Source organism: Panthera uncia, chromosome C2 (assembly GCF_023721935.1).
Source record: "Panthera uncia isolate 11264 chromosome C2, Puncia_PCG_1.0, whole genome shotgun sequence".
In the NCBI taxonomy this organism is placed as follows: domain Eukaryota; kingdom Metazoa; phylum Chordata; class Mammalia; order Carnivora; family Felidae; genus Panthera; species Panthera uncia.
Genome location: NC_064810.1, coordinates 5106141 through 5125778, shown reverse-complemented (window position 1 = coordinate 5125778; position 19638 = coordinate 5106141). Strand labels below are relative to the sequence as shown.

Genomic DNA, 19638 nt, shown 5'->3' with positions numbered 1-19638 from the left:
TGGTCACCAATCACGTGCCATCGGTTATTTCTGAAATTCAACTCATCACACTTTGGGCCAACGAGAACGCCTTCAGAAGATGCCCCCTGTCTCGTTTTGACAATCTTAATGTTTCAGGTTCATCTTATCCATTTCCTGTCCCAGACACTGCAATCCACCATTCTAAGGAGCCATGGTCCCTTTCTGGGGGATCTTTAAAGGACACTAGGGTCTAGAGAGTACCCCATTATAGTATTTTAGAGGATGGACTTCCTCCAGGACTTCCCCTGAGGCTCCTCTCTTTGTCGCTTTTAGTAATGCTGAGTCACTCTGACTCCATTTTACTGCTAAACCCAGCAGTTTCCATCAGGGTGACTTCCTGTTCTTCTGAAAGGAGTATGTGCTGAATGAACACCTATGAGGTCTTCAAGGAGCTGGGCTACCACTGAGTGATGCGATCACCACAGACTACTCTCATGGTCCTTCCACACTCGTCTTCAACTCAGAACTCAGGTAGGTCTATCTGAGTGCCATGAATACTCCTACACCCATTGCCCCAGGGGCCCACCCAAGGGCTGGCCCTCTGCTTTGGAGAGAAGTATTTGCTGACTATTTTGCCGATCTGCGACTGTGAAGTCCTCGCGGGTCTTCCCCCCCCCCCCCCCCCGCCTCCTGCCACTTCTGTGACACTGCTTTGTTCCCGTGCCCCTACTACTGTCCGCACTTCATCCACACCCACTCATGTCCACGTTCCACTGGGTGCCGCCGAAGGTCTCGTCCACGTGCTTTTTCCTCTGTCATCATAGTCTGTCTGTTTTAGTTTCAGGGTGAGTTTGAGATCATTAAAAACCTTGCTACCCACGTGACCCAAACCCCATGTGTGCATTTTTAAATGCATTTAAATCTAAAGTAAAATTGATTTTTCTTTTTCCTTCAGAGCTAATATTTCTTTTTTAAAGAAATGTTTATTTATTGGAGCCCCCCGAGTGGCTCAGGGGGTAAAGTGTCCGGCTCTCGGTTTTGGCTCAGATCATGATCTCACGGTTTGTGGGTTTGAGCCCTGCATTGGGCTCTGTGCTGACACTGCAGAATCTCCTTGGAAGTCTCTCTCTCTCCATTTCTCTCTGACCTTCCCCTGCTTACATTCTCTCTCTCCCCAGAATAAATAAATAAACATCTTTTACAAGTTTATTTATTTTGGGGAGAGAGAGAGAGAGAGAGAAAGAGAGAGAGAGAGAGAGAGAGAATATACCAAGCAGGCTCCATACCGTCAGTGCAGAGCCTGATGCAGGGCTCAATCCCACGACTGTGAGATTATGACCTGAGCTGAAATTGAGAGTCGGATGCTTAACCGACTGAGCCACCCAGGCTCCCCCAGGGCTTAGATTTCTAGAATAGTCATCCTCACTCAGCGTTCATGGTCTCATTTTCTAGCATTAACAATTTCCCCCCTCAACTGTGTTATTAATGTTTCTGTGACAAAAGTCCTAACAGTTATGTTCTACAGACAGTAGACTCTCTCAAGTGCCTTTCCATGACACTTGACTCAGTTGACCCCACAGCTACACCTCTAACCCCAAATGCTCAGTGTCAGTGTGGGACACTCCCCCACAGATTGTGCCCAGAAGCGCCTCACTTCCCGTCACAAATGCTCGCTGGACAGCCTCATGGACCCCCTCATTTCCATGGTGACCAAATGCTCATGGGCCCTGCTGTCAATGTTTAAAGCATCAGCAGAATGTTCTATGAAATGAAACAAAACAACAACAATAACAAACTTGGGATTCAGAAAAGTAAATCTGCCTCCTGATCCCTGAGAGTCGAATTTGAAAATAAGTACTTAATAATTTAGAGTAGAGATAAACAATTCCACTTTTCAGGATTCTCTCTCTCTCTCTCTCTCTCTCTTCCTTTTGCTGGTTTTCTCTTTTTTTCAGATTTTTTTTCAGTCTTCTCTTCCAAGAAAGATGGGCTCCCGGATTCTCATCACTTAAGTCACTTTTTTTGGATGGAGAAACATGTATTGCTTCTCTTGCTAAAACTCAATATAATCTTGTACCCAGATCCACCCCTCCATCCTTCTCCTTTCTTGTCCCAATACTGTTACCATGTTCTCCTCACTGCACACAAGACCTTTCCTAGGATATTCTGAGCCAGTAGAACACCGTGCTGTCATTAAAGCCACCATGGACTACGATCACAGATGCCATTCGCTTTCTCATTCGCTTTTTTCCAGGTTTTCTTTCTTTTTAACGCAGTGTAATTTTAGCGTACTGATCGTCTTGCCCTTACAGAGACAAAAACACAGCACTATGAAACAAGGGATAAAATAAATCTCTTTTCCATGTCAACAGGTAAAGAAAAAATGTCTCCCTGTGCAGAGGGGAGATGGCTGAATTCTGACTTGTGTTTGCACAGCCCCTGAGAGCGCGCGTGGTCTCTGGCTATCGTAAGGATGTGAACGTGCAACAGGAACCAAGATAGAGAAGAAGCTCAGTAAGGGGGTGTTCGGGCAAGATGTTTTTCATTACCCCCACGGTCAACAGCTTTCCATCACTTCTCCCTCAAACAAGTATCACTACAAATAGGTTAAAGAGGGTCACTTCGGGGAACGGTTTTACCTTCTCAAGCCGCAAGGGCAAATGTCACATACTCCACGCTACATTTCTAGGACCAAGAGGGACATCTCACATTCCACACCGCTCCGTGAAGAGCTGGCATATTGCCGTGTGAGCAGATTGCTTACTTGTGGGACAGGTGGGCCAGCGACGAGCCAGTTGTGACGATGATGCAAGCGGCTGATATTTTCTCCAAGTATAAATCCCATAAAGGAAGGCACAAAGCTGGCGTATTTACAAGAGTGGAATCAACTGCCCTCGGGTTTCCTCCATTGGACAATAATCCTGGCAGGAGGCGGGAGGGAGCGTCTAGCCCTTTAACTTGAGATGTGGGCAGTGTCCCCAATATTGTTAGATGGAATATGGGGAACAAGAGGTGTGTCCCTGGGTGCCCGCTCTTCTCCCTCGGAGCTCTGTGTCATAGGCAGCCTCAAGGTGCTGCTGGACGGAACACACACACCCAGGGCAAGGAGGCGCTCCCTTCAAAACAGAAGCCATGTTGGCTCAAAGGAGTGTGGAATTTGGGAAAACCCGAGATGACTTCACTCGGAATACCTCTATTTGTAGCGTTCAGCATTGGCAAACCTTTGGTTGCTAAACTGTTTTGGAAGAAAAAACAAAGGAAGCCTTTGTTTGAGTCTTGAGTCCTACAAGTTCGGTTGACTTAGCTCAGAGCACTAACAAAGGTGTCACGGAAACAGGAAACACGGGCTGGATGGGTGTTTACCTGATACAAACAGTCTAGCGCTGTTACTCTGCCTGGTCTCCCCGGTGTATCTATGCCGTGTGATACAGCGGTAGTTATACAACCCATCTTCATTCTGTACATCTTTAATATACAAGGCTCCCGTGGATGTGATGAGAAATCTAGATCCTGAAATAGAAGAGAATGATTACGCAATTAAAATAGAACAAAAGCAACCCAACCACATAAACAAAGACGTGGAATTTTTTCAACCCCCCCCCCCCAACTGAAAGAACCTGAAACAAAGGCTAATGATAGGAGTGTGTCGGTTACCTTAAGGGTCCAAGCTATTTTAACTTTTCAATTACCCTAAATTAGGCGTTTTTAGTAAGTATGCTATACATTAAATATATGCTTAGAAAATCAAATCTCATGAATTAAGTTTTTAGGTCAAATGTTTATCTTTTTTTTTTAATAATTTTTTAATGTGTATTTATTTTTGAGAGAGACAGAGTTCAAGTAGTGGGGGCGGGCGGCGGGGTGGGGAGCAGAGAGAGAGGGAGACACAGAATCCAAAGCGGGCTCCAGGCTCCAAGCTGTCAGGATAGAGCCTGATGTGGGGCTCGAACCCACGAACTGTGAGATCATGATCCGAGCCTAAGTCGGACGCTTAACCGACTGAGCCCCCCCAGGTGTCCCACACATGTTTATATTTTGAGCAACAGACCCGGCATATAATTGCTGTGGAGCTAATTTAGCAGATTTTCCTTGCTGATCACGTTTCTCTTAGAATGTGACACATCAAAGGAGTATTAACTTTCTCTAGTAAATTTCTACCTCCTATATGTATGAACTGTCTCTGGTTGAAGTGTTTCAATTAAACACACAAATGTTAAATTATAAATCAATAAATATATAAATTATAAATGTTAGATTATAGTGGCGCCTGGGTGGCTCAGTCGGTTGAGTCCGACTCTTAGTTTCGGCTCAGGTCATGATCTCAGGGCGTGTGAGTTGCAGCCCCACATCGGGCTCCGTGCTGACAGTGCAGAGCCTGCTTGGGATTCTCTCTCTCTCTCTCTCTCTCTCTCTCTCTCTCTCTCTCTCTCCTGCTCTCTCTGCCCCTCCCCCACTCATTCTCTCTGTCTCTCTCAAAAATAAGTAAATAAAACTTAAAAAAATAATAAATGTTAGATTATAAATCAATAATACATAACATATAAAGTTTGTGGAGACTTCCCAGGAAGGACCGTCTTAACCTGCTCATAATAACAGCCAACACCTGATGCTTGATTCTAAGACTAAGATCAATTCCTCCTGTAATCAGTGTCTTGGAAAACTCTGGGGTTACTTAACTGCTACCCCAACAATGATCAATCCCTACTTTTCATTGGGGGGGGGGTGTACTCTCTACATCCCTAGACGTTTGTCTGTACAGCTCTACCTGTACCAAACCATCTACATTAAGAGATCAAATGTCAATGCTGCTTTAAGAAGGATAGAGATAATTTTCCCTTTGAAAATGTAAATACCTGGAGACAATTTTACTGTTCAATTATAATCTGATGATAAGCCAAATAAGGGCAAAGCAGTAAACCCCAGAGTGAGCTGTGGCACCCCCATGGTGAATGACTGAGGATACCACCCCCTGCCACCGTTAGACCCTCCTATGGAATATTCCACCACTGGATGCAAGGCTACTTGGGGGATAATGTGATCTTGTCTCTTTGGGAAAAGACGAAAAATGCCAAAAAATCACCTTCTTTTATTGTTTGTTGTCCTATGTTCATTTGAAACTTCCTTTGGTTTACTTTAATCAGAATTGACCAGGAGTCTTGACCTCAATAGTTGTAAGTCTCCAATATTTAAGTTCTGAACATAATGCCCACTAATTTCTTATAAGGACTACACTTTATCCATCGATCAGTTGTTCACATAAAATAAAAATGGCTTATGATTTCTTACGCAAGAAAGAGCAATTCAAAAGGGTGTGGGTAAGAAAAAAAATCATGAAAGAAATACCAATCTAGAATAAGCTTTTTACAAGGACACAAATTGGGGCCACCCGGGTGGTTCAGTCGGTTGGGCGTCCAACTTCGGCTCAGGTCCTGATCTCACAGCCCATGAGTTCGGGCTCTGTGCTGACAGCTCAGAGCCTGGAGCCTGTTTCAGATTCTGTGTCTCCCTCTCTCTCTGCCCCTCCCCCACTCACACTCTGCCTCTCTCTGTCTCTCAAAACATAAATAAACATTAAAACAATAAAAATAAAAATAAATGAAAGGACACAAATTAACCGAAAAAACAGTATAGAAATCTTTAAGTAAAAAATTCACTTTTTAAACAATTTTATTTAGTTACATATTTTAAAATACACCACCAATACACTATGTATTAGAATAGCTAGAAAATCAAATGCTCTGTATTCTAGATATTTTTGCCTTATCCTCCCCTCTCCCCAGGGAAAGCAACTAAAAATACATTTTACCACTTTTCCTATGTCATCGCACACCAGCATTCCTTGCCAAGAGACATTGCGTATAGCCGAAACGTTTTTCTTGCAATAGATTTTGCATACTTACATAATGTTTTAATATCGAGCCTCTTTTAAGTACTGAGCTGTGGACAGAAAAGAGGAACCAAAAGCTAATGTACATAAATCCCGTCGCCTTTCTGACACAGGGTATTTTCATTAGAATTGGCAGGCCATCAGCGGTGGTAAAATGTAAGTGGGAGCACTCTGGGTAGCACAGCTCAGGAGTGCTGGAAAATGCGGAAGGGCCGCACAGCAGTGTGCGTTCATTACTCTGCTGACTCCTGAGAGGGCTCCATTCTCCAGGCACATTTAATTTAATCACTCACTCGCTCCTGTAATATCTCACTTTTTTTTTTTTTTTTTACTCACTTAGCATGCTAAAGAAGACGGTTCAGACGTGCTGTTTCAGAAGAACTTGAACCTTGTTTGTTTTGAACCTTCCTGAGACGTTCGCAAGAAGAGGGAATTGACTTAATTACTGTACGTCATTTCAACCATCTCCGTCTCGCCCCTCATTTCTCATCGAAACCCGTTTCAAAAGCCATCGACATTTTAAAACAAAATAAAGACAAAGAACAGGAGCCTTTGACTAAGAGAGAGGCCCTGAAGACCAGGGTCCTGGGGAACAGTCAGAACTCCCAAGATGCATGGCATTTTCAGGGGCAGCACACAGAGTCTCTGGAGCCCCAGATGTCTTGTCTCCATGGTGATAAGAAATCGTAACTGCTCCCTAACTTGCCAAGGCACACCGCTTCCTGCCTTACGTCATCAGAGCCTTCTGGGTCATACAGAATAAATGGTTCATTCACATCCCTAAATGGGATTGAAGAATGTGCTTCTATTAAAATATTCCAACAGCAAGATACAAAATGCCGATGTCCATAAACTACACACACACACACAAACTCTCTCTCTGTCTCATCCACGCACACACACACACACACACACACACATTTTACTACTCACATCTGTCCTATAGCATACAACTGTGCAAAGCCAAAATTTTATAGGTAGTTTTCTCTCCCTTGGAAAGCTATTAGCGCTCTAGATTAAAACATTTCTAAAATACAGCGCATACTTTTTGTCACGTCAAACGCATCGTGAATCAGTCGGTCAACTGAACAATAGTGAATGAGTTTTGGATTCCAGGTCGCCACTGTGGACATCAATTATGGAGGGGCGCTGCTGAGTTATTAGAGGGAGGTCTCAGTAGCTCTCTTGACTTCTCAACATGCACTAACCGGTTCCCAGATGTTTAAGCCCCTCGTTCTAATGGTTTATCTGCTCCTTCCTTTGCAACTGGGCAAACTGAGAATCATTACTTCTCTCTGCCCTCAATATCCTCGTCAATACATTCACAAAGTGATGCATTCAGTACGCTGAAAGGTAGAAACCAGACATAGCCCAGCTGTTAGAACTTGCCAGAAACTAAGAGTTAATGGGTCACGAGTAAGTGCTTGTGCGGTTCTCCAACGTTATTGACATGAGCTTGTACGTCAGCGCCGTGAACATAAACCCACAGCTTTGTACCAGTTGCGCGAGCTCAGCACAGCACCTGGCAGGATATTTCTATCCAGAGACAAGACTAGCAAGGAAAATGGGATGTCTGCACAACTGGGAGTGTCGTAGGAACACTCAGGGTGTAAGTCCACGGCCACACTCCTCCCGCTGCTGCTGTGCTGAACGGCGGAGTAGGCTCAGACAGCACCGGCTCCTGAGGTTCAGACACAATGCCTTCTTGAGCTTTCTATGTGAAAGCATCAGAGGCAGAAATTAAAACAGCAACAGTTCTAGAAACCCATTGGTCCAACTATGGGTAGCTGAAGATCTGAGCTGCAGAAAGCAGGCATACGTGACCTCCAGAAAAAAGCGTGTACAAGCTGATTCTAGGAAGACCGGAGCCGAATGGTCCACCGTTCTTCGTGCCAGCACTCTCCTGGGCTCTGGGAGTCCCAAACAGAGGGAGACACGGCGCCTGTCTTCAGGGCGCTTACGATCGAAAGAGATTTCAGTCTTAGGGTTGGACACATGGCAACAAGGTGAGAAAACAGGATGGGAGAGAGAAGTGTAATCGGGAAACCCGTCTCACCTTCATGAAGGTAACTACCAATAATACCCAGGGAGGAAACGTGTATTATTACCAGACCTATGTATTGTTACATATCCTTGCAGATTACTCGGACATAAATAATTAACATTACATGTCCAAGCATCCTTTACCAACCTGCGTGTTCAGTCTACTCAGCCATTTTTTTTTCTCATTCTTATAATCAAGTTAAAAGATCTTTTCCTTGGTACCAGGTAAAACAAGCTGACCCCCTGGAAAGACTTCTCATCGTGGAGGAGAAAAAAAAAAAAAGCTGGAGTCCCGAATCCAGTGGATCTGAATTCCAGACCTGTCCAAGTCACTTTCCAGCTGTGTGACCTCAGACAAGACACTCAGCCTCTTTAAACTTTGTCTATTAAAGACAGATGGTGAATAGTATCCTCTCTGTTCCAGTGTTGAAGTTTAGATTAACGCAAGGACGTCATCCAGCAGAGAGCCATGTATTACGTAGGGGATCTATAAAAGCAAGCGTAACGTTTGCTATTCTGTTCTGATAGGTCAGTCGTCAGTCGACAAGGTATGCACATAGCTGCCCAGGGCCATCGGCGTGCCTGAGCCAGACAGGGAAGAGCCCACATGGACATGAACATAATATTTAATTGTTCATTTATTTGCTAACTTATGTGAAGCAGCCTCATGTATCAGGAAAACATCAAAGTGGAAGCAACATGGCTGAGTTTTATGTCACAGTTCCGCCACTTGGAGCTGTGTCGCCACAGGCAAAACGTTTCCCAACCCCCTGTGAGACAGGTTGTATGTACCACAGGGTACGACCCAGGTGCAGAGAAACAGGACAAGGCTCTCAGAGTCGCTTCCTATGTCCCAGTGAGGGGCTGTAGGGAGAGGGAGGGCAATAGAGACACTGTGCTCAGAAATCCTTCTTGCAGTGGACTGGGACGTTCATGGAAGCTTGAGGTCTTCCTCCATAATCATTAGAATGTAATTTGAATAGGAATGTTTGCCGGTATATTTGTCAGTATCCGAACAGAAGATGCATATTCTGAAGTTTTCCAAATTAACCATTCCTCACCTCTCGTATCTCATCTAATACAAGGCCCTTCCGTTCTGACTTCTAAAATAAATTCCGGAATGGTCTGCTTCCCTGTCTCTGCTAAACACCCCAGTCTGGGGCTCCCCACCTTCTCTGTTTCCATTCCTGCTCCTTTCAGCCTGCTCCCCACTCAGCATCCATGGTCATGCAGCGCAGTAGATTGGGTAGATGGTTTCGTGTTGATCAGGTCCCAGTAGGCCGAATTATTCACGGTGGCCTACAATGCTTCAGGCTTTGATCATATTTCCAAAAGCCATTCGCCCCCTCTCTCCCTCTGCCACCATGCACCAGCCACCCTGTTCTCTTAGTCGCTCCACCTGAAGGGCCCTGAGCCTGTATCTCTACCTGGCTGGCCCCTTCTTATCTTTCTGGCCTCAGTTTCTAAATCAACTTCCCAACAATGCCAGCCCGCATTAACTTACCCCTCATCACTCACGCTCATGGGACTTGATTTTATCACATCGTGAGGCTGCCTTTTGTGAATTTCAGGTTGGCTTAGCTTTTCTCTCCTCCAACCAGAGTAGCAGAAACTTGATTTGTCTTGCTCAGTTTTTCATCTCCATTACACCAAGCTGCGCCTAGCTATGCTAGCTGAAAATATTTGTTCGAGAGATGGGTGATCAAACAGTCTATCACCACGTGTGTACAGAATGTCTCTTCTTAAGCCTGGGCAACAAGAAAGCAAGCTGAAACACCTCCTTCTAGGTTTCAACGTGAAACTTCCTCATGTATAATACATAAAAACCAGTATTTCCCCCCTCCAGGAGAAACCATAATGTATTCTTATATGAAAATGAGCATATTTTAGGATTTTGATGTTAATTCCTCCTGCATTATGCTTTCTGGCTCTTTCCTATGCAGTCAGGCCGTTAAATCTTCAGTAGGGATGACACTATTTTCAGGGAGATTTTTTAAAGCGTATCTGATTTTTCACTTAGTCAGAAATATATCTTAGGGTTTTTTTCCCTCTTTTTTTCCTTTTGCTATTGCAATCTGAACTGAGTTAATAGTAATTAAAAGAACAGATGGTCCCTCTAATAAGATGCCAAGTGGCAGAGTAAAACACAATGAAACTTTTCTCAGCTGTGCCTGCCACCTCCAATTGACAGCCAACTGTGTAATGAAACAGCTTCGTCCTGAGCCGTTTTCCTAACAGCCTCCAAGAAATAAACGCAAGATTGAAATCTAAGTTCTAAGTATATGGCACTAGAAACGAGATGAGCCTCTAAATGAGGATCTCACATCTTTTAGTTTGAAACTTGAATTAGCATTAACTAAAACAGAAGTGGAAACAGAAAAAAATATATATATATATATATAATCTATGGTAACCTTCAGGTTATCACTTTCTCTTAATCCAGATGTAGACTGAAACATAATCTAACTCTTCACCTGGGTCTGAGGTATGTCTGTTCTGTGACGTGACGGGTGGGGGCCAAGCTGTAATCAGAGGCAGGCGGGAAGGAGCAGCAGTTATTTCTTGAGCAGCTGGGTGGCCTGATAAAAAGGATTCTTCAAAGAAAACTATGTTGAAAGCCACATATAAGGGAAAGGAGGAGGCCCTTAAGGTAAGACTTCTACCCCGGTGTTATGGGTCGACGTGTGTCCCCTCCAAAATTCAGAACTTAAGTCCTAACCCCCAAGACCTCAGAACATGACCTTATTTGGAAATAGGTTCGTTACAAGTGTAATTAGTTAAGATGGGGTCATACTGAGGGGCGCCTGGGGGGCTCAGTTGGTTAAGTGTCCGACTCTTGATTTTGGCTCCGGTCATGATCTCACGGTTCATAAGTTTGAGTCCCATATCAGGCTCCATACTGACAGCACGGAGGCTGCTTGGGATTCTCTCTCTCCCTCGCCCGGCCCCTCCCCTGCTCATACGCTCTCTCTGTCTCTCTGTCTCTCTCTCCCAAAATAAATAAATAAAACTTAAAAAATAATTTTTAAAAGAGGTCAGGCTGAAGTAGGGTGCACCCCTAATCCAATGTCACAGTTGTCATGAAAAAATGGAAATTTAGACACAGAGACATCTGGGTATGCATACTAATTCTAATCAGAGCCAACAGCTATTACAAGCCTAGGAAGAACCACCACTGCTCTGAACATCCTGCATTTTGACCCACTTTGTTCTCACGACGACCTCATGAGGCAGGTATTATTCCCACTTTGCAGATGAGAAAAGTGAGGAACAGAGATTAAGTGGCTTGCCTGTGTTCACACAGCTTTTGGCATCCCACCAGCGTGATGCCCTGGTGTCCTGGCCGGGAGCTCACACGCTCAGGCGCCGTGCTCCCTGGCACTGGGTCACGGCCCCTGTGAGTCAGCAGGGCACAGCACCAGGGCCCATGGAACAGAAGTGACAAGCCCAGAATCATTTATTTTTTTTTTAATTTTTTTTAACATTTATTTATTTTTGAGACAGAGAGAGACAGAGCATGAACGGGGGAGGGGCAGAGAGAGAGGGAGACACAGAATCCAAAACAGGCTCCAGGCTCTGAGCCATCAGCCCAGAGCCTGACGCGGGGCTCGAACTCGCGGACCGCGAGATCGTGACCTGAGCTGAAGTTGGACGCTTAACCGACTGAGCCACCCAGGCGCCCCAAGCCCAGAATCATTTAAGCTAAAGAATCGACAGGCCTTGACTGGGGAGAAGAATGCTCCAAGCCCTCCATCTGTGGTCCCGATGGGTGGGTGGGGGGTGGTGGCACCAGCAGGCAGAGAAGCTGGGCAGGGGTGTCTACTTTTAGGGAGGAGGTGCTGGGTCACTTTGCTTGTGTGATGCAAGTCAAGCTGGGGACAGAGCTGCGGGGGTCAAGCTCTGCGTGTCAAGAAGCCCTTTTTGGGAACTGGTGTCCAGGACCCCCTGTGTGGGAGCGAAGGAAAAGGGCCAGCGAGACACAGCCCAGAGAAGGAGGGACAGAGACTCGGGAGGGTGTGGGATTATGAAAACCACGGCGGGGAGGACTTTCACAAAGGACTTTCATGTCAGCTGAGTCTCTTTTCCAGCATAAACTAGAATACGCATGTCACGTAAAAGGGCCTCAGTGTCCTATTCTGTGCAACAGGGCAGTAATACCTTCTGGAAAACATTGGGATATTAAACAAGAGTGTCCGTGTAGGTGCCTGCTAGCAAAAGGAATTCAGGAATAGCTGTAATCTGCAATAAAATATATTGATAACGTATCTCACCTGCTAGATCAATACAAACATTAAATATCTAGCTACAAGCAGTGAGTAATATATATAGTACACTTTAAGAACACTAAACATCATTACCAAAGGGTATAACGGAATGATACTCGGGGAAATAAAGAGCATATCAAAGTCCAGCATCAGACAGCTTGATACTGCAAAGAATTCCATCTTCCACAAATGAAATTAACTGCATTAATTAATGAATGAAAATAATCGCATTAATTAATTAATTGCATTAATTAATTAACTAATGAAATTAATTGCATTTTGATTTCTGAACTGAATTCATTTAGAACTGCACAAAATCAATGTAGATTAAAACACGATGTGATTTTTTTTTTATGCAGGAAACTAGAAAAAAATTAAAATATTTGATAATACTGGTCTTCACCCGTATTTGCACAGGTGAACGCGTATCTACGAGGAGGAGGTGAACTGGTGGAGTCTTGGTTTTTGGTAGGCACTCTGGTGGCATATTTCAAATGTAAGAAATAACTGCATACTTGCTCTAGCAGCTGGACCCTTCAAGGAGTCTACCCCGTGGAAACACTCATACATGCACACACACCAAGGTACACATAAGAAGTGCATGGAGGCCTTGTTTAAAAATGAAAAGCCGTCGGGGCGCCTGGGTGGCGCAGTCACTTAAGCCGCTGATTCTTGATTTCGGCTCAGGTCACGAGCTCCCGGTTCGTGGAACCCAGCCCCGAGTCGGGCTCTGTGCTGACATCACAGAGCCTGCTTGGAATTCTCTCTCTCCCTCTCTCTCCACCTCTCCCTCTCTCTCTCAAAATCAATTAACCGACTTTCAAAATATTTAAAAAAAAAATGAAAATGAGAAACGGTCAACAAACCTACATGCCAATCAGGGGGTGATTCAAGTTAGGGTGTAGCCACGCTATGAAGCCACTGAAAAGACAGTAAGGTAAATGTATGCGTAGTGCAGGCTGAGATCTGCAAGACATCCGATAAAGTGAGTACAGACCAACACACGATGTTCTGTACAAAAGGCCAGGAATGTGTGCATGTGTGTATAAATCAGTGGGTGTAAACGGACCGAGAGGAAGGTGTCAGAAGCCATCCACCAAAACGTTGGCCATAGCTGCCTGTGAAGTCACCTGTGGACGAGGGGAAGGGAAGGGAGAACGACAGGCTTTGCCCCACGGTCTCACGTACTTGAAAATGTCTAAAGAAGACTCTATTACTGCATTACTTGTGCGGCTGAAATTTATTTTGAAAAAGGTGTCAGTGAGCATATGGACGCAGCAGGCGTAGACCAAACTCATTTGAGCGGCACGGCAGAGGGGAAGGAGAGAAATCCAGGATAATATTGACGTTGGGAGTAAATGTGTCAGAGGATGGCTTTCCGTTTAGCATGGTTTTCGATCGGATCACATCTGCGCGTGCGTCACAGCAGAAGGGGGGCTCTCAATGTTTACCCTGGTCTTTGTAATCCTTCCCCTCTGCACACGCAACCCCACATCTCAGCCAGGATGGAGCGGACCTCCTGATTCCGGCCCACTTTGGTATCACGGAACTTCATACCTAAGTGCATTCAGTCTAGTCTTATGTGGGTTGGCACTGCCTCCCCCAAGGACACAATAATCCTGAGGCGGGATGATCCCCACGTTTGCCTTTCTTCCCCTGCTGTGCCCCTTCACCTCGCACAGGGCTGGATTAAATACTTGTTTGGACACTGATGACACACTTATCTGGGATTTTCCCCCAAGACAGGCGCAGGACGTAGGGCGTCATATCGTCAGGATCTGCTAGGTTTACGAAATCGCCACCAAGATATTCAAGGGGTCGTGAGGCTCCAGCTTGGACCTTGGGCTGTCTGGAAGAAATCACTTGGCCAGACAGGATGGCGCTGCTCCTGCACACAGGGCGAGAAGAATAAGCTAGCGACCCGGGGCTGGATTTGAGAAGCACAGGGTGATTCGGCATATATGTGTTTAAATTCTCGCAGAGCCATCTCACTAAGACACTTTTCTTGTGTAAATAAAATTCTCTCAGTGAAATTCTCCTGCAGTTAAATGAGGCTCAATTATACACTACTAATTTCAGCCTGCGCCCTGCATTCTGACTGTATACCTAATTACCCTATTTAGTCTCTTAATGATCAGATCTTCGTTCTTGAGCAGATATTCAGGATGCCATGAATCTTTCCTCTAGTTAGATTCCTGGTTATTTTAAAGGAATAAATCCTTACAAAGAATAGAATTTGATTTTTTTAAAGGAATTCTTTTAAGGATCTTTATAAAGAGCCAACAAAGAAGCTTAGAAAACTTTAAGTTGTATTTACTCATTTATATGCTGGACGAAACAGTTTTGGGCCGTGACATCTAGGAGCAAAAATTTTGGTCGGGGAGAGAATCAAAACAAGTAAACAGACCAAGAAAATAATTACAAAAGGTGCTAAGTGCTCTTAAGAGGATTAAGGCATGGAGGCTGAATTCACATGAAGAAAACTGCTGTTTAGGCAGGGCAGGGGAGGGGGGGCGGTTTCAGAAGAGACACAGCAGATGGGAGAGCAGGGCTGAGAACAAGGAAGACAGGAAAAACATGTGCAAAGGTCCTGAGGTAGGGAAATGATGGCATGTTCAGGGGACTGAAATAAGATACGTTTTGAAAATAGAATTGACCAGATGCAGACGTGGCCTGGATGCTGGGGTGAGGTCAAAGGTGACTCCTAGGTTCTGGAGACGGGCATGGAATGGCCACAGAGGAAAGCCTTTGCTGGAAAGAAGAAGCCTTGGGGCATGGCACTGGTTGTTCGTGGGTGACTTGTTTTGGATTTCTGGGCATGGAAAGTGGCCCCTTATAGACTGTGGGGAAAGGGAAGAATAAGAATGCCATGGGGTCTAACTCATATTTGGAGAAGTGCACCAACCGTATTCCCTTTCCCACGAGATTTCTGACTCTGAGGCTGAAGGGAATGCATATTTCATGTCGATCATCTGCTGCAGTTGTGGCTATGTGATACAGTTCTCATTAAAAAGCAACATGTTCAGAAAGAAAAGAAAGAGCAAGAACAAAGCATGGCACTTTGATCCGCGGTGATGGTGCTTACGTGGTCTAACCGTGCTATGGACCCAAGTGGAATCGGAGTCCCTGGGCTTACTGCTGAAATGCCGTGAAAATTAATCATGGAGTTGGTCTGCCTCATGAATATAACATATGGCTACCAGAAAGAATTTAGAAAAATAGGAACCGTTAAAACTGAAAATAGACACAACGTCGTGGTCACTTAATATTACAGGGTAATGGTTCTTCCCATGGTGGGCAGTGACCTATTAATGGGCTGTGAAGTCAATTTCACGGACTGTAACTTTGTTTTTTAAAAATAAAATAGAGTAGACAGAACGAATTGGCATGCATCACAAACACGAGGCGTTAAGAACTTTATGAAAGCTTTGTTGGAGTTCACAGGCGCCCATAGAAGATTGTGGATGTGTGTGTATACGTCTGTGCGTATGCATGTGTCTTTGTGTGCTTATGTGCACACTGGGTTCCACTATAAAACGTATTTTTCACTGTGTACTTCTCACAGCGAGTCAAGAAAAAAAATGTTTGAAGAGCACCACGCAGCACCTGGAGATCTGGCTGTTCTTTTTTTTCCACTAGGTTTCCCGCCTCTGGGCAAGTCTAATAGACTTCATATATTCGGGATTCTCAACATCTTCCTTTCACATATGCAGACTGCCAAGTGTGTAAAGGCCACAGACGTGGCTGCATTTACAGCAACAGTGGCAGACGAGGCAGCTGATATCATTTCTAAGCTGCATCACTTGAAGGTCTTGGATTATGTCTGTTTCTTGACAACGCACGAAGATGTCTACAGGAATTGCAAGGAGTGTACTGAGCTTTTGTGCAAATCTGTATGCAGGTAACATAGTTACAAAGCTCCCCCCTCCACACAATGGTAGAAATCGTGTCAGACACAGCGCCTAGTGTCACTCCCCCACCCCCAGACCCTCTTTGTTTTAAGTGGCCTGACCCACTGGGATTGGGTAGAGGCCAAACACGAGTTTCCATGTCCCAGAGCCTTCCACTGTGAGGCTAACTCCGTTCCCCAACTGGCTTCTCAAGACCCAGCTGATCGTGAAATCCATTGCCTGGCAAGGTCTTTTCTAACAAAACATTACTGATACAGTCACATAGCAATTGCCCACGACGCGCAGAGCTACGAATGGGGTTGAAGACAACCCCGTGACTAAAGGCTGTTGTTTGACTAAATTCCCATTGTTATAGGGAAAGAAAACCCACCACCATACAAAGCAGGGTGAAATAGTGCCAGCTGAATATACATACGTGTGGAGGTAAGCGAAGACTGAAAAATAACGTATCTGTAATTAATCAGGGTGGGACAGGAACCACTGCTGGGAAAGCTACAAGGGAAAGCCTCTGGAGGGTTCCCCTGACCTGCCCACCAGCTCTGTGCACCCAGCTTTCCTCTGCCATGATTCTTGGGGTGTTTTGTGGGCATGAATGCTCTCTGCTCCTCCTACAACAATTTCTGATCTCCTTTTTCTTTTTTTTTTTTTTTTTTAACATAGGAAAAGTAAGCCAGTGGCTAAGAGCCTCTGGAAGGCAATTGTATCTGGCCAGATTTTAATAGCATTGTTTCGCTTTCACTCTATGTTTTTTTTTGTATTTTTTTAATCTGAGATTTTTTATTAAGTTTTTAAATTGTAACTCCAATATAGTTATTGTACAATGTTATATTGGTTTAGGGGGAGAATATAGTCATTCATCACTTTCATACAACACCCGGTGCTCATCACAAGCGCCCTCCTTGATCCCCGTCACCTGTTTCCCCCATTCCCCTCCCCCACCTCCCCTCTGGTGACCATCAGATTGTTCTCTATAGTTAAGAGTCTGTTTCTTGGTTTGCCTCTCTCTCTCTCTCTCTCTCTTTTTTCCTTTGCTCATTTGTTTTGTTTCTTACATTCCACATAGGAGTGAAATTTATCTCTATATTTGTATGTGATACACAAAAACACACACACAGCTAATAATACTTCTTAAAGACGGCAACGCACATTTGCTTTATGTTATATTGCTTTAAAAGAATATGAGTTACTTAGATAAATAATAGCGAAGATGACATTCAGTGACTGCAGAAATCATAAAGGTGGTTCGTGACTGACCAGAATTTGAGATGAACTGTGTATGCGTGATGCTTACAAGGAGGTGAGTTATATACACTGTTCCTTGGAGAAAAGGATGGCCAGAGAAATCTGGACTCACAGAGGGCCAGGCGAGCAGCAAAATGGGTGACCTGGGGAAGCACAGGGCGGACCCTCGGTGGAGGAACTTTGTGGTCACACCAGTGAGGTCATGAAGGGTACAGTAGGGCTTCCAGACGGCCGGGGGTGGGGGTTGCTGCCAGAATAGCGGTAGATGATTTTCAGATTACGGGGCAAGAGGTAAACCCAAGCAAGGCAGAGGTCAAATTGTGGGCTGACTACGGGATGCTGCGGGGAGCAGAGCTGGGAAGATGTAAACGATGTCGCCAAAGCCAGGCAGCAAGACGGACGGCTGCTGGGGAAGCCAGAGGGCAGCACGAGCCCAGGGCAGAGACGGGGCAGCGGGCTCAGCTTCACGACGAGGGGTCCCTGGTTTACAAGGGACCAAGTCCTTTAGAGGAAGTCCTGGCCTCACAACGATTTATTTTCTTCTGACTTGCCCCTCCCCCCGTTGTGTCCTCAGTCCCTCATCCTCCTTCCGTCTTTTTGGGTAAATGAAGTATTTAAACGACCCACACAGACATAAAATGCTCCTCTATGTGCCCACTGCTCAGAATCAATCACTGTCAGCACTACTATTTGCTTTATTTATTTTCATGAAAGAAATGACACTTTACAGAAAAAAGATAAATTCTTCTCTTTGTTCCCTCCCCTGCCCTATCTTTTTCTCCCCAAAAGTCACTGTTATCAGGAATCTAGCGTATGTGCTCTGTTCACAGATTTTATTCCATTACACACACATACATGCATGAACCAGATACCTATTGTTCTGTATCTTCTTTCCTTTTTCAAATTCGCATCAATAGCCTACTGTTTATCCTGGAAAAACTTGCTTTTTTCCACCCAACATTATGCTTCTGAAGCTTTCTCCAGGTTAATGCAGAGAAATCTAGTTCATTCTTTTTGAACGTAAGCATGACATCATATTGTATAAATATAAGTCAGGCTAACCACTACAATTGAGCTCGGTGGAGACATGTATCTTTCCGTTTTATTCTTTTCATTGTTGTAGCCTCAGCACCTGGGAACAGCGCGAGACACACACACAGTAGTTGCTCATTAAATACATGTCCAGCGAATGAAGGGATCCATCCACCGCACTACTTAATGGCTTCGGCGATGTCAATAGTCCGCTCTTACAGAAAGTCTCCTCAGACAACGTCTCACTAACGTGTCTTCCTACATATGTAATTACTGGGGAGAGAGGCTGTGTTTTCAATTTTCCTGGGTCCTCTGCAATGCCGTGTGACTTGAAAGGCCTGACGAGCTGCACCGTGGGCCACAGTTCTGGTTGAGAGGACTGGTGTTCCTGAGCCCACGGAGGAGGACGGGGTCAGAGTTCATGCTGTTGGGTTTACGAGGCATCTACTGCAGCCTTGGGTCAGGTTATGTCTTTCCTTTAAAAGTATAGTAGACATTTTTAAATGGATAAACTTTTACGAGAAAGGAGAGGTTGCATTATTCCAAATCATAAAATAAGCCTGAATAGAAAATAAGTGATTATCATGACTCACAGCCAGGAAGGCCGGAGGGGGGGGGGGTCCTCTCTGGGCCGATGGGTATTGTTGTCAATACCAGCCTCGCTGCCTTAAAGCAGAGCTCCCTTCACCCAGGGCTCTCAGTGGTAACAAGGAGCTCAGGGTGGCTCCAGCCCTTACCGTCAGGCCAGGAGGGTACTGGATAAACGTTAATGCACATCACTGCCTAAAAGCAATATCATGCCCCATTAATTACACCCGTGGCAATGTACTCGCCTTCTAGATCCTAACAGGGAGCTTTTAGTTCGCCTTTCCTTGGGCCACCTCCCAGGCGAAGATAAATGAAATAAGGCCTTGGAAAAGGAATAAACCCTGGAATAGAACCTATTTATTTTTCATCGCAAAGCAACTCTTAATGGGTTTTGTAACCTCCTAGGAACAATTAAAAGGAAAATGGACCCAGGACCTTAAGTCTCTGCGAAGATTTTCAAATACTGAGCCTTCAGTTGGAGGCAACTGTAGAACATACGAGGCTCTTTCTGAGACGCGCTTTAAGCATGTGTAGGTGTCACTCCTTGCGGAGGCACTGGGGTAGTGAGGGGACTCCTTGCCCACCCCCTGCACTACCTGGAAAACACCTGGTGCCCCTGCTGGCCTGTCTGAGACTAGAGGCTCGCCCTGGGGGACAGGACGGAACCCACACGAGACCCAGAGGCTCGCCCTGGGGGACAGGACGGAAC

At 45.1% G+C, this 19638-nt stretch overlaps 1 protein-coding gene across 1 annotated transcript in view; it reads right to left on the bottom strand.

Moving 5' to 3' along the window:
- LOC125921288 (Down syndrome cell adhesion molecule) overlaps positions 1 to 19638 on the bottom strand; it is a 507313-nt gene that overhangs the window by 172869 nt on the left and 314806 nt on the right. Inside the window, exon 4 of the mRNA XM_049628742.1 lies at positions 3325 to 3471. Coding sequence (XP_049484699.1) covers positions 3325 to 3471 — 147 coding nt within the window. The remainder of the gene's footprint in view (positions 1 to 3324; positions 3472 to 19638) is intronic.